The 15,800-nt window shown below is 35.9% G+C and overlaps 1 protein-coding gene across 1 annotated transcript; it reads right to left on the bottom strand.

Moving 5' to 3' along the window:
• Positions 1–2,686: 2,686 nt before the first annotated feature.
• LOC133197518 (uncharacterized) lies at positions 2,687–6,819 on the bottom strand. The gene is made up of 3 exons (XM_061333595.1): positions 6,641–6,819; positions 5,010–6,158; positions 2,687–3,532 (listed from the first exon to the last, which is right to left on the bottom strand). The coding sequence occupies exons 1-3, from the start codon at positions 6,645–6,647 to the stop codon at positions 3,291–3,293; spliced, it is 1,398 nt and encodes a 465-aa protein (XP_061189579.1). The 5' UTR covers positions 6,648–6,819; the 3' UTR covers positions 2,687–3,290.
• Between the last annotated feature and the right edge of the window lie 8,981 nt (positions 6,820–15,800).

The following is a 15,800-nucleotide window of genomic DNA, read 5'->3' as shown; positions in this document are numbered from 1 at the left end:
TTCAGCAAAGAATTAAAATATAAGCCCATCCCTCGATCCAAAAAATGAAACGTTGATTATAATCTTCTCAAACAGTTCTTCATTATATAATTGGATATTTTGGATAAGAGGTTGGAGTCTATGCAAAATATTGAAAAACAACTTAAAGTTTTGGCCATTTTCAAAGAAATTTTCAGGATTTGAGGATAATGACACAATTCATGACGCCATAATCCATCGACAAGCGAGAAAATTACGCCATTTTTGATTTTCAGTCACCAAAGGTTCAAGTAAAATTTAATGTATTTTCAAATAATACTGAGCAGCTTTGATTTGTCAAAAATTCACAGGGCCAAAAAAGGCCCTACTTGAACCTTGTTCTTTCTGCTTTGCAATATAGAGGAATATGAATATTAACAAGTTTAGAAATTACAAAAATTATCTTACTAAATGTTCTTTAATTTTTTCGGGGGGGGGGGGGGGCTAACAATTGCGAAATCAACACTTCAATTAGGAAAAAGGTACCTTTTTTGAATAGGGAATGAGGCCTTTGGACTTTGAATGGAGAGCCCTGCAGTGATTAAAATCAGACCCTTTAACCTGAATGGGGTCTCCTCAGGTCCTTGCGTCGCAATCCATGCCAGCAGATCAAAGGATCTGATTTTAATCAGATTGAGAAATGAAAAAAATGTGGAAAAAAAGGATCTTCTAAAAAATTAACAGCAGATGCCATACTGACCGTCTTCCTTGGAATACGGTATACAGATGTCATGTTCTAACTTTTGAATTTACCGGGTGGGAGTAAATACAAAATTTAAGTTGTCATGTTCTAAATTTTGTATTTACTCCCACCCGGTAAATTCAAAATTTAGAACATGACACAGAGTTGAAGTATTTTACAGTCTTCGAACTGTGCGCTTCTTCTTTTCTTTGATTGGTAGAAAATGCATGATGTGAAATTTTCAATAATTTCATTTGGTTGAAATGCTGTTCAAGGCAAGGGAGATATAGTTTTCTGGCGGTCTAACTTCGTACGACTTAACAACATTTCAAGATTTTCAATCTTTAAAAAATCGACAAAACGATCAAAAGAAAATTGCAATAAATGAAAACGACCAACTTTTTAGAGCATCTAATTATTATGTTTTTCTATATTTTCATGGTTAACAGAATATGTTCTTTTTATGCATGCAAACATTGAAAATTGTGTTTATTCTTTTTTCCTTCGTTTATCTGGTAGAGCTAATGTCTGTAAAAAGCTGTTAAAGATGTGTCATGTTGTAAATTTTGTATTTACTGCCACCCGGTAAATTCAAAACTTTTGAATAACAAAAATGTACTCAAAAGTTTTGAATTTACCGGGTGGCAGTAAATACAAAATTTACAACATGACAACTAAATTCAAAATTTACAACATGACAGATGTACAAAGCCAAGAACTTGGAAGAAAACTACAATACTGAAGAATAATACGGCATGATAGGCTTATACCAGTTTACTGTTTAAGTGTTGCTAAAGACGGCAAAGCTTTTTGAAAAAGCTATACTTGTTTAGTCAAATAGTTAGATAATTAACCAGCCCAATGTTTTGTTAATTAACCAGCCCAATGTTTTGTGCATTTGTTCAGACTATGAACCCGAGAACAGAGAACAGTGGAAATCCCTAGTCCTTGCCCTATGTGCCTCCGGGTGCAACAAGGACTAGGTAGGTAGGTATGAACCCCGATGCAAGAATGGGGTCGCAATGGGGGGGAGGGTGTAAAAGTTTTACGGGAATGGAAATGTTTTTAAAAATCATTTTCTCACATTGATATGCAAGCATGTACTAATAATTTTGGTAATGTATGTTCGAAGCATGTTTAAAGCCTCAGTTCCAAGAAAGGAGCTACAATTTGCGAACGGATTTTTATTTATAAAAAATTAATTAAACATATTGGCATTAAGAGAAAAATTGCCACAATTTGTACAATTGACAGTAAGGCATAAAATACTTTAACTTAATTTGTGAAATCTGCTGATCACAATGGTTTATTCATCTAAATATTCATTTGTTAGGAAGAGAAGGCCTCCATACCCCACCTTCAAATCATTTACTATACCTGGGTGTATGATCAGACGCGTATGATCAGTTTCAAATTCAAAATACAACTGTCGAATTACAGACTTGGAATACATGTGTAATTATGTATATTAGAAGACAAATTGTAGAACGGTTTGGATAATTTGCGTTTTATAATGTGAAAAAAATAGAAAGAAAAAAAAAACACTACAAACTCATAAAAAGTCAAAACTTTGATCGAAAACGGCTTATATAAAATATCGGTCGACATCAATGTCTGACGTATACACCGTTACTTTTTGGCCGCCTGACATTTCTCAAAGACACACACTTTCTTTGATTAAGCTTTAAAACACGGGCAAGGTTCTTTCCGCTTCTGCAGAAGACTGGTGAAAAAAACCACACATTATTTATTATTAATGATAAATAGTAGGTGACCTAATTCCTCTTTTATAATAGATCACTGATCTCAGTCAGGTCAATGTTTTCAACTTCCCATTAGGTGACGTCACAAAAGAACGATAACCTTGTTTTTCCCCCAAGGTCCTTAAGTCATTGCCATTTGTTTACTTGATTTTTTGTTGTTGTTAAAAGTTTGTAATCTAAATGTATCTGTGTTGTCAAAGATAAAAAACAAAGAAAGAAAATATTCAGAGTTATCATATATTTTAATAGTTTTTTAAAAAAAGAAAAATAAATTAAAATGGATATGACATATACTCATATGTTTACGACAATCAGAAATATACATAGTGACTATTCATTCTCATTTTCTGATACACAGGGCAGTGACAAGAAGGGTTGACGCACTGGAGGACATGAAATCTCAATATCGATTTCTTTCATCCCCAAAGATCTTCTTTTCACACACTTTTGTTGTAATTCACCAAAAGTCTAAGCATAGTTGAGTATAATGTATTTTTTTTACGGTGAGTTGACTGAACGCTCGCACCGTAAACGGCAGGTCAGCGATCCCTGGACGAATAATATCAAGGTCAATAACTCAACTATCTTAATCATCAAAATATGTTCATGTAGCTGTGAAGGGGAATAAAAGGTGCGCCTACCACGGCTCTCGACAAGAAATAATATCATACATGTATACATCTCAAGGAGTGTTGACAACATATTTCCGCATTCATGAAAACCACACACTCCATGGAATGATGGGTTAAAATAAGGACGCCCAGCGCCATATAAAGTCCACAAAATAAATAAAACAACAAATAAAAAATAGTCACTTCATGGAATTGCTATAAGTTTTGTAACATTTCTTTTAAAAGAACATCGATGTCCATATTTCCGTTGATATGCTTGCAGAAGAGATTTTCGATCATTTTACAGTTAATGCCATAAAGGGCAGGGAGGCAAAGCAGGACTCGACTGTAGTGAAGGTGGTCGTTTGGGCGGGTAGAGCGCGCATGCTCTTGCAGAAGCTGCTGGATTAATGTGTTCAGTTGTTCTACCTGATCTGGTCTATCTAAACCCACATATCCTGTTAAAACAAAAGTTAAAACATCTGAATGAACGTGACCAAACAGAGTAAGAGTAAATTATATCTGTATACATTTAAACTTAACAATAAGGTCAGCAGCACTAGGCCCGGTTGGTATCGACATTCGTAACAAACGTATGTACTTAAGTCCTGTTTACGCAAGTGGGATAGTCACGCTGGGGTTGTTTATTGATGAAATCGGGAAAATGCGTCAGTACAACCATTGACAAAACGGAATTGCGAGAGCTGTGGCTAGATACCGCAAGTTTATAGGTCCTGATTGCAATGTATGCAGTAGTCTGGCCATCAAGTTAAAGATCAATTTTATTCATAATTTTCTGTACAAGATAAAAATAAAGCATATTAAAACATTTATATATTTTTATGTTGCGTCCCTTAAAACCTTGAAATATAAAGGAGCGGTAGGTACCGAAATCCGGGTTAAAACCACCTCCTTTTTTGGCAGAGTATCAAATTCCAATTACAAAAAAAAGGCAAGGCGAGTTCTTTGTCCAAATTTCTTGTCGTCATATGATACACTAGTCAGTGGTTTTATGAGGTATTTACGTCAAGGGCAAATAATAAGAGGTATTCAATAACTTTTTTGTTCGAAAATACTGAAGGGCAAAGTAATTCTTTAACAACTAGAGTATATTTACACTTGAAATGTTTTTTGAATAGCATGCCAATCATCTATTTCCAGCACCAAAGATATCTTTTTGTTCACGATAACCTTGTTGCATTACAAAGGCCACCTGTCTTTCAGGATATTTAAAGATAGAATCTCGAACGAAAGGTACAGGGTTGCTATGAAAAAAGAAAGAAAGAAAAAGGTCAGATACAAATAAGAAACTCCATCAGGAACCCGGTATAAATGAATATCAATTATGCGTAAATTTGTTTACGAGGAAAATACTTTTGACTCTCTGAGTTAATACATTGACACCAGGGCGATGCCTCTTGATGGTAATGGGTTTTAAGGTCGACAAAGGCTTTTCGCAGTAGGGCTGAAAATCGGTGAGGAGGACATCGACTTTTGCAAAGATTACCAGTAATTATTAGGACCCAGGCTGGGGATGACGGAGGCCGTGGGCCCATTGCCAATAATTACCGTCAGTGGCCGACCTCATCGTATTGTTGCTGTAGCCATTGTGTTCGCAGCTTGGCCTTTGTCGGGTCATGTACTGATTTTGAACTCCAAATCATACTGAAGAATTTTGATGAACTTAAATGATGCTATGCAAATTTGGTATCACATTTTTCATTATATTTAGTGTCCATCGATTTTAGATTAGAGCAATCAGGGGTTGAACAAGCGGTCACTAACTGATGTCAGGTGTGGTCATTCGGCGGTCAGTTTCAGGGCAAAGTTAACGGTCTAACTTTGGACCAAGTTTGGGTCAGTATACTGCTGGCATTATCGAAAAGAAAAATGCTGATCAAATTTCTATAAATGTTAATAAAAAATTCAACTTACCAGAGTTAAACAAAACTGCCATTCTAAGGAAAGCATATTCTTTCTGATCAAGATTCATTGTTTGGCACTTGCGGATGAAGCCCTGAAGATTTTCGACTGATTTCATGGTCGGTTGGCTGGGTGGGGGGTCCTCTACCTCCTCACTTTGCTGCTCGGAATGAGTGGGGGTCACAGCAAACTGAAAGTTACTCTCTGACATGTACAACAGCAACAGCCGCGTCCAAGAATTCAAGATCAATGTCACTTTGTCATTGTGCGAAAGGTTGACAAATTCCGGAATGGATTTTGCAAATTGGATGATTTTCACAAGCCAGTCCGACACACGCGATCCCACGGGATACATATTTTTCTTGGCTAGTGTAACCGGTGTGGTTCCAGTGACTTGTACTCCTAAACAGCTTTCATTTTCGCTGTATTCACTGGCAGCGTCCTGTGTTTTACGGGAACCCGTTTGATTGTTTTTCCCAACACACAGTAAGTTCCTTAATAAAGAAAATCCTGCACTGTCCTTGTCCTCACCGCTAGGAGTATTATTTTCTTCCTTCAACACTTTGCAAGAAAGATCAATTGGCTCCTCTTGGCAAATTTCTGTTGAACAAGATGAAGCAGGCGATATCGAATGTCGAGGCGAGGGTGAGGGGCGTGGTGAGGCCATCAAATGTGGTGATGGCAAGTGGCGGGGGGATGAGCGGTGGGGGGATGAGATTGCAGGATATTGTGGAGACATTTGACGGGAAAATGGAACCTCCTGAGAAAACTGGAACGACTGGGGGGACCCGTTAGGTGGAGTCCTTGACGGAATGTTCAAGAATGTGTTAGGGGTGTGGGGACTCCTTCGGGGAGATGAGGCGCTATGGGGAGGGCTGAGTTGATAAGGTGACTTCCTGTGGGAAGTCAAGTGAGAATAGGCCGCAGGGACTTTTCCCAAGAGGACACTTTGCAAAGTGTTGCTCTGTTTTACTTCACAGTCCATTGGGGCGGAGGTATTTGATTGTAGCAAGTTTGGCTGATTCGGAGTAGAATCCATAGTGTAGAACAAATTGTGTCTTGGCATAAGTCTCTGCATTTTGTGAGGTTCGTATGACACGGGAGGGCAGGCACAGACTGATCCCCGATCATAACACTGAGACATAGTTCCAACAGTCAAGTCTGAAAAAGAGGAAACACAAATATGTAATTTGATTAGTTTCAACTTTAGCATCAAGTACAGTGTTACTCGTATACGAGCGCACACAATTTTGATTCCCACTCTCAGCGCCGGTTAAGTCGGTGACCTACTGGTCTACATTTTTTAACAACGGTGTTTCTCCAACAAAGCCATTGTCTGGCCAAACGGGAAACTGCTATTTTAAAAAGAAGATTTACTTAACAATTCCTTTTAGAAGAGGAGAAACCAATGATATAATAAAGGAAAATTATATTGTATAATTTATTTTGTTTACAAAACTCTTATTCGATATTATTTTTTTAAATTTGTTTGAAATTATAAAAATCAAAAGAAAAGAATAATTTTTTAAAATAAAACTTTTAAATAGCACATGAGGATAAAAAACTGCAATATTTATTTTCTGAAAATAAAAATAAAATAAGAATAAATACTGTGATAATATTTTAATTTAAAAAATACTTACCAAACATTTAGATGTAAATCGTTAAATAAATCTTAATCCCATGAAAAAATAATTTCAAATAAATATTTTCCAATATAATAAATATTATTAAACGTTGCAGTAATGTAATCCGCTATCCAACCGTCGCTGGCGCTGTCAATATCATAAATGACGAGTATGAGTTATTCTCTGTGTTTATAACGTCATAAAGTGCACTTGCCCTACTCCGATTCGCCCTCCGATGACCTTGGATTCCAGTACAACTTCCTTGAATAGGATATAATCTGACTACACTCTCTAAACAAGTGTCTTAAAAAATAACGAAAGATTCACAAACAATTCAACAATGGCAATTTATAAGATATAGCATGAAAGATATTATTGATTTTCAGAAGAAAGCGATAAAAAAATCATGTTTTATTTGAATATTAATGTTTGCTTTTGGTTTGAGATTACACTTCTTTCGATGACGTAGGTAACCTTGAATGATTAACAAAGTGCGAATAGCTGACCCAATTCCAGAAATAACCATGTCAGTGTATGAAAAATGAAGGTTAATCTACATTACCTTTAAATATCTTCATAAAGTAAATTAAATACTGAAATTTTTTTCTCTATATTTAGGTTTAAAAGGAAAAGTGTTTGCATTTGAAAAAAAAATCTGTCTTAATAAAACGCTTCAGTGATTAAATGCTACGCGGGATGATTTTACATTAAAAATATTTTTTCTCCTATAAACAAGGTTGTTTACACAACCGTGACCACTTAGCCCATCCCAAACAAATTTGCTCGTGTAAAAATATTTCACGATTGTTTACAAGTCTTCGTACGAAAAGTCGGTCAGTTGACCTGCGTTGACTCTTGCGCACGCTCACAAATATTTACGGCTCAGTTACAAGGCCGGAGACTCAACGAATTATTAGATCTAAATCAATAGTCTAACTCTTTATGTTTTTAATTGAAAATATATAATTTTTGAATGAATTCATATGGAAAAGCTTTGGGAATTTCATATAGATCTATGTATATATCTGAAATATTAAAAAAAAAATTAAAGGAAAAACGTTTTTTGTGCTAGATCTACTTGAAATTCAATAGAATTTATGTTAGAAAAGTGAAATCTGTTAAGGAGAGAGAGAGAGAGAGAGAGATGTGCTTTTATAAGATTATGTTTCCAACACTTGGAAAACATACACACAAATAAACCGAGACAACTCCCGCTGCATTTATTTCTTTCGGCCCAGTGACTGAAATGATCTATCCAGAGTTGTCGTTCCCATATGATAACTCTGGAAAGAGAATGTGAAATGGTAACTCTGGAAAGAGAATGTGAAATGATAAATAACCAAAGAAAGACAACCTATCAAGACAGCCACCATTCTGATTTTGTATGCCAACCGTATTGGACAAAAAAGTAACGCTGATGCTTAAGGTCAACACTAAAAAATGATGTTTGATGTACCCCGACCAACATACTGATACCTTATTAAAGGCAATCCGAACTTATGCAGAAAAAAATATAAATTGATTTTTGCATGTACTATCATTATGCCTCTTCTATTCCCAGTTTTTTTTTTTAAAATAAAAGTTTTGTACACATATCCGTTAAAAGGGGATGATAAGTCCTCACGGATATCACTTTCGAATTGTATATTGATAGCAGTGGGTTCACTGTATATATATATATATATATATATATATATATATATGTTTGAAATTTTCTGAAGAGGACCTTTCTGTAATAAAAAGTAAAACGTCTCATCATGTAATAAATTCAGATCTCTCTCTCCCTCTCAAAAAATGATAATCATATTTGAAAACTTCGTTATTTATATGCAAAAACCTGTGAATCATTTTTGATAATCCTGTAATTCATATGGGATAATCTTATGATTTATATGCGAAATTTTTAAAATTTGTATTCGAAAAAACTGTTAACTTATATTGTAAAAGTTATTTGTATGTAAAATGTGATACACATGTAGACGAAAACGAACAGTAATCAAGCTCAAACGTCCATTGAAACAATGCAACTGTGCAGCAGAGCAAAATTCGACCTCTAAACACATCAGAGGTGAGATCAGGTTCCATGGAGGAGAAAGCATGCCCTGTCGACCGGTCACATCTGCCGTGCGCTACTTGTCATGAGCGGACAAACGGAAAAATCTGTAGACAATTCAGTGTGAAAATAATGGCCTTACAATTTGTATGAAAAATGTCAGCTGTATTTGTTTACAAGGTCATTGTAAAACTCAATACTACACAAACAAAATTCAGGAAATAGGCAATGACTCGAAACAATTATTCAAGCTTACTTATAAAACTCCTGGGAAACACAAATGTGTCAGTCTTGCCTGAGCATGCCATCGAAATGGATTTTGCATCCAAATTTGGTTAATTTTTATTGGAAATATCCAGAAAATTAGAGAAAGTCTATGTTCTTCAAACAAGTTCTCGAACTGACATCAAGTTTGATGATAGGTATTAGGGCTGGGACGATACAACTTTTTCTCTATTGATACGTATCACGATATTTGAGCCACGATAAGATATGTAGAATTGGTTATAAAATGTCTTTTTTGTATTGTATTGAAATGAACAAAACATTTCTCCACAAATAAGAATAATTTATTCAAAGAAGTTGTATACCTGTTGTAAAAGAAAATAATGTTATACAAGTGGTGTTAATTATTAGGGCTGGGACGATATATCGATTCAATGTACGGATGATATGCATATTGATACGTATGAAGAAATATTATAACTAATGTGTTTCTTTGTTTACTTAACATTTTGGGTTAAATATATAATATTAACATGCTAAATATTAATATAGATATGAAATACATAATAATTAACACCACTTGTGTAAAATTATTTTCTTTTACAACAGGTATTCAACTTCTTTGAATTTATTCTTATTTGCGAAGAAATGTTTTGTTCATTTCAATACAAACAAGATGTGTTTGTGAAACACTGATGCCCCCGTATGGCAACTTATAGCAAAGGTTAAACTTTCTCAAATGCAAATCAAATATGTTGGTACCAAAAGTAAGGTCTTGTCTCGAGGAATAAACCTGTGAAATATGAAAGCTCTAGCAGCAACCATTGAATAGATATGGAAAAGGATAAAGTTTTTTCAAAGTATGTCAAACATCAAGGTCAAGGTCAAAATTAATAGAGCCCAAGGAAAGGCCTTCTCCTAAGAAATACACAGGTGTAATATAAAAGCCAAAGCACCAATCATTCAAACGTTATGACCAAGGTTAAAGTTTTCCAAAAGTAGGTCAAACTCCGAGGTCAAGGTCAAAGTTGTTGGCATTCAAAGAAAGGTCTTGTCACAAGGATTACATATGTGAAGTATGAAAGCCCTAGCACCAATTGTTCAAAAGTTATGGCCAAGGTTAAAGTTTTCCAAAAGTAGGTCAAACTCCAAGTTCAAGGTCAAAGGGTCAAAGTTGTTGGTATCCAAAGGAAGGTCTTGTCACAGGGATTACATATATGAAGTATGAAAGCCATAGCACTTACCGTTCAAAAGTAATGGCCAAGGTTAAAGTTTTTTTAAAAAGTAGGTCAAACTCCAAGGTCAAGGTCAAAGGGTCAAAGTTGTTGGTATCCAAAGGAAGGTCTTGCCACAAGGATTACATATGTGAAGTATGAAAGCCCTAGCACTAATTGCTCAAAAGTTATGGCCAAGGTTAAAGTTTGTTAAAATTTTGCAAAACTGGGTCAAACTCCAAGGTCAAGGTCAAATATGATGGTACCCAAAGAAAGGTCTTTTCACAAGGAATACACATGTGAAATATGAAAGCCATAGCTCTAACCAATCAAAAGTTATGGACAAGGTTAAAGTTTTTGCGGACAAACAAACAGACAGACAGAAAGATGGACGGACAGGGCAAAAACTATATACCCCCTAATCTTCGATACGGGGGCATAAAAAGACATTTTATAACCAATTCAACATACCATGATACATATCGTATCGTGGCTCAAATATCGTGATACGTATCGATATAGAAAAGGTTGTACCGTCCCAACCCTATTAATTATTATGTATTTCATATTAATATTAATATTTAGCGTATTTATATTATATATTTTACGTTTAAGGAAACATGAGCATATTACACCGAATCTCAAAACTCTTAATTGGTTACCTGTGGCATATCGAACAAAAATATAAAATCCTTTTGTATACCCTCAAGGCTTAACAGAAACTAGCCTCAACATAATCCAGGAACTGGTTCAAGTCTATACCGCCCACAGCGTGCACTTCGTTCTGGGGATTCATTGTGCTTTCTAAAGCCACGCACTCATACATGTAGTAGGCTGTATGGTGTTAGAAGGTTCGATGTATCCTCAGCCCGCTGGACCTTGGTGCGAACAGTCACTTGTTGTGAAACTTGTTCTAAAACACATCTCTTTATAAACTTGCTTTTGATTTATAATGTAACAAATAAGCATCCACTTAATTTTTATTTAAAAAAAAAACTTTAATTTTCATTCGTAGTATACGAATTTCAGTCTGGTATTATTTTCATGTCTTTTTAATTTATTTAATGTTCTTCGTTTTATATTGTACTTGTTTTGGCATGCTAGGATACATGTAATTGTATAATTAAATGAGGCGTTATATAAAAGTATAATAATAAGCAAAATATATTTGTTTTAAGAATTAAGCATCCTGTTGTTTCTACGATAGAATCTTCCGCTTCCTTCTTTGACAAAGTGCGAACGCGGTTGACCTGCATCTTGACCAATGTCAACCTGGCGACACCGTTCGTATCTACAGTCCAGAAGGATGGAAACCTGTGGAGTTAGTCAAAGCTTTGACTGTTTTTGCTTTTGAGGTATTCCATTAATCTGGAAGAGACAGTTTCTGGTTGGAAGGACGTCGGTTCCCGTAAGTTGTCACTTATTCGTAGTAAAGTTTTCGCACGTCGACCCATTACCCTCTGCATTGGTGATCCAATCTGCTCATCTAGCGGAGTGTTTCTTAAATCTCAGAGGCTCAAGTAAACATCATCAGTATGATTCGATCACTGCATTTCTTGAAGAGGTTTTTGTTAGCCTGTACAGCCTTTTGGATTGCGAAAACAAAGGTGAAGAGGTTATGCGCACAATACCATAATTAGCAATAAACGTCTTGAACTCTGCACATGTGTATTGGGGACCATTATCACTGATCAAGATGTCGATGATACTACATCTTTCAGGTGCTTGATAACATTCTTTGAGGTACTGTCATGTTTCAGTGATGCAACCTCAATAATGTTGGAATAGTAGTCCAATCCATCTATTTCAATTAGATCGGTAGCTACCTTGCTAAATGGTAAAGACGGTAAGGGGTGTATCATCATAGGTTCCTTTTGAGGACGGCGTTAATGTTGTAAATATGCACTGCAACTGCTCACTACATCCTCTACCTGTTTATTCATTTCTGACCAATAAACTAGTTCCCTGGCTCTTTGTTTACATTTCAGCATCCCCATATGTGAATGGTTTTCAATGTAGATACCCGAGACGGGTATAATGGCATCACTATGCGTTCTCCTCGGTAGCTCACATTTTTGTATGTCGGTAGTTCATCTCTGAAGTTCAAAAACTGCAGGACTTCCAAAGGTGCATCAGCTCTTCTCTCAGGCAAACCATCGTTAATGAGAAATGACCTTTTTCAACATCTGCAACTGGTAGTCACGTTTTGTTGCTTCTGCAATCAAGTCATGCTTGTTGCTCGTCAGCGTATCGGCTTTAAAAATCATCATCTCATCATCCATAGACTGACATGTTTCTGGTAGAGGTAGACGACTAAGATAATATGCAAGTCCAAGATCTTTCAAATTGACATAAACAAGAGAAACTCGTAAGATTGTGATTTCATCATCATCTTCTGAATACGCAATGGTGCAGAGGGTATTGCCTTGCACATAATGGACTTTTGCGAGAAGCGCCGACTTTTACTGTTGACGATTTAAACCTGCATTATGTACGGAGGTACGGAATATATAATAGATAAGAAAACATTAATAGAGGTTATAGTTATGGTATAAGGGCACTAAAATTATTTACCAACACAAGATATGATTAGAGATAGAATAAAATTACTTAAAATGCCTTACTCATGAGAGATAGTATCTCCTTTTATTTTCATTTTCTAAAGGAATTAAATATTAAAGAAAATACATTTTGGAAGGAAGACTTGGCAGAAATTAGTCAAGGTGGGAAGGGAGGGGGTTGAGGGAAGGATTGTTGCCGATCCCTTCCTAGACAACGTAATATGGGCTTTGAAATGGCCCATTATTATCGTTTTATTATTTATCGTTTTATTACTGTTAAGCTAAATATTTATATCGCAAAAGAGCTTCCATATATTTTCCTGGTGGAAAAGTAAGCCGTCGATTGTAAAAGTCAGCGCTTCTCGCAAAAGTCCAATAGTCTCTAGGGGTTTGTGGTTTGATTCAATGGTAACGTCACTTTTGCCAAACAAGTTTGTGAAATTTCTTGTATCCAAATACCACCGCAAGCATTTCCTTTTCAATTTGAGCACAACTCTGCTCTGCCGGGGTAAGAGCTCTTGAAGCATACACCATTCTGCTGAATAACTGTTGCACCTAGTCCCTTCATCGATTCAACCACGCTGAGGGATACTGGTTGAGTAGTATCAAAGTATCTGAGAACTTTCGTAGATGTGAGAGCCTTTTTCACAATTTCAAATGACTGCTTTGTTTCTGGAGTCCAGTTCTAGTCCTCACTAGTTTTTAGAGCTCTGAGGGGTGCATTCAAGTCACAAAGGTTTGGTATGAACTTCGCAACATACGCAAGCATCTCAAGAATCGTTTAGAACTCTGCATGAATTTCTGGGTCTCTCATCTTCGTAATCGCTTTAACACGTTCGGGGGTAGGCTTCAGTCCTCCATCAATCAATAAATGATCAACATAGTTAACTTCACTCTTAGCTAGAACACATTTGGCCTTGTTCAATTTCAAGTTAATAGACTAGCACGTTCAATTACTTTTCGGAGACGAATGTTGTGTTCATCGTGAGTATGTACCAGGATGTCATCCATAACCACTTCCTCTCCTTTAACTTTTTCAAGTGGTTGATCATTTCTTGTTGAAATACGAGGGGCACTGAACAAGTTCTGAGTGAGAACTGTTTGATAAAATATTAACCGTTTCACGGAAGTTAATAAATTTGATACCGTTTAAAAGAGCTGGAAATTTGCACTTATTTTGAAGACACTTTCTTATTTTTATGACATAATAACTCCAAAAATGACGTCAGAATCTCGAATGTTTAGCATACTGAAAAGTCGCGTTTTTTGTCCACATGAGAAGAATGGAAAAGTGCTGTCAAATGCTTCTTTGAAAATATATTTCATAGAAAATTTGTATGATGGTAGAGAATGTACTCTTTATCAGCAATTCCATATTTCATTTTATGGTTGGTTTATAAGCACGGTTTATGTCCGGTTATTCTATCATTGGCATCCATTTAAGATTTTTATTTACGATACAGCTGGACTTACGGTCTATTATATAGCTCTCCATTTTATTAAACAAAACATATTCTGTATAATAATGAAGTGTATTAATGCAGTTTTCCACAAATGTATCTTGAGTAACAGGAATCTTACCGTTTAGGAATAAAATGTACAAAAATCTTCCCCCGGAATTGTTTCTGTATTATTTCAACTTCGCCGATCCAAAACTCACCATTGCTTTTGACTTTCAACTAAAAAAAATGAATCTGAGTTACATTGCCGTGTACAATCTTATTTATTTGCCATGAGTTAAAATTTTCGAATATATTAAGTTACGGTGGGGTTACAACTGCACCGGCGCCATTTTGGGTTTTTACGAGAAAATAAGGGGCACCCTAAACTTAACTTCTCTTGAACTTTAATCGTTCCCACAAAATTGGTTAAAACACCTGACGAATCACTGCCAGCAAATTCTGTAACACAGTCCACTATTCTCCTATGATTGTCAGCTTTGTCATTTTCTCACAGCTAGATCTTTTTTACGCAATATTTTGAGCGAGATTCGATAATAACATGCTATGTTGGACAAACGATTAAACCACCTGAGAACTATAGGATCTCCTAAATAAAACACAATATGATAGAGTATGTAAATATTCTTCCATCAGACATTTGTGTCCGTTAGCGTGCATCCGAGTGCTGAGCAAAAGTTGACTTTAAAATTTTTAATTCGCTGAATTGTGTCTCTTGTTACGTCATTTTTATGTTCAGTATGCTGACGTTATCTACGGAGGTATTGCAGATTCCCTGTTGATCAAACAAACAACAGAGATATTATTTTGCTTGTTTAATTTGGCGCTTCTGGCCGCGGTGATCAATTTTCTGGGGCTACCACAGGGCTGCCCCACAATCAACAAGCAATACAACAAATATGACGACCCGAATCCGGCGGATCATGCACTGGGTAGGTCACAAGTGCATGAACGTCATCAATTCAATTCTCAAACAAGTTCAATCAATCAATCAATCATCAATCAATCAAGTTCAACCAATCAATCAATCAATTCAGTATCAATCAAGCCAACTTCTTGTCAATTACAAGCCAATGCACAAAATTCAAATCCTGAATTTCAATTTACATGTGCAATAGGATAAACAATGGAATGAGCGTAAGAATATGTGTTGCACTCCTCCAGTTGCGTTGAGGTGCGACGGGATACGCCACTTGCAAAGGCCATGAATACTCGTGTCTACCACGAGTAATCATGGAACTGCAACAACCACCAATGGGGGTGCAAAGAACCATGGTGACGGCGGCAGTACCTCAACGCAAATGGTCACCGTCGACCAGGACCTGCTCATTCACCAATACAACTTATAAAACAAGTGACTTACTAGTCAATTACTATTTAATGCATTAAAACAAAATATGAATTTAAATCGTCAACGGTCATTCACCTATTCCGTTGTAATTGTTTTAACAAATGTGTTGAAATGCAATGATGGACTTGTCAGTATAAAACAACTCCCCGTTTAATCTAAAATTGTGGATCCTTACCTGCACTCTATTCCCTGTCCCGTTGGTTTATTTTATCGTATTACTTACCTACTAGGTTGTTACTCCTGTTACGCATTTTTATGGCTTTTATAAAAATTTAAACTATCTCTGCAGTATTGGTTATAGTTGTACTAAA

This window comes from Saccostrea echinata, unplaced genomic scaffold (genome assembly GCF_033153115.1).
Source record: "Saccostrea echinata isolate AGI-Se365-2 ecotype Australia unplaced genomic scaffold, CSIRO_AGI_Sech_v1 ptg000030l, whole genome shotgun sequence".
Lineage (NCBI taxonomy): Eukaryota > Metazoa > Mollusca > Bivalvia > Ostreida > Ostreidae > Saccostrea > Saccostrea echinata.
This window is presented reverse-complemented; position numbering and strand designations above follow the sequence as displayed.

What these genes read in the sequence shown, in the direction of transcription:
- LOC133197518 (XM_061333595.1), bottom strand. An exon ending in GGCAGTTTTGTTTAACTCTG is followed by an intron (nt 3,533 to 5,009) that starts GTAAGTTGAATT and finishes TTGTTTTAACAG; the next exon opens with GATATGTGGGTTTAGATAGA.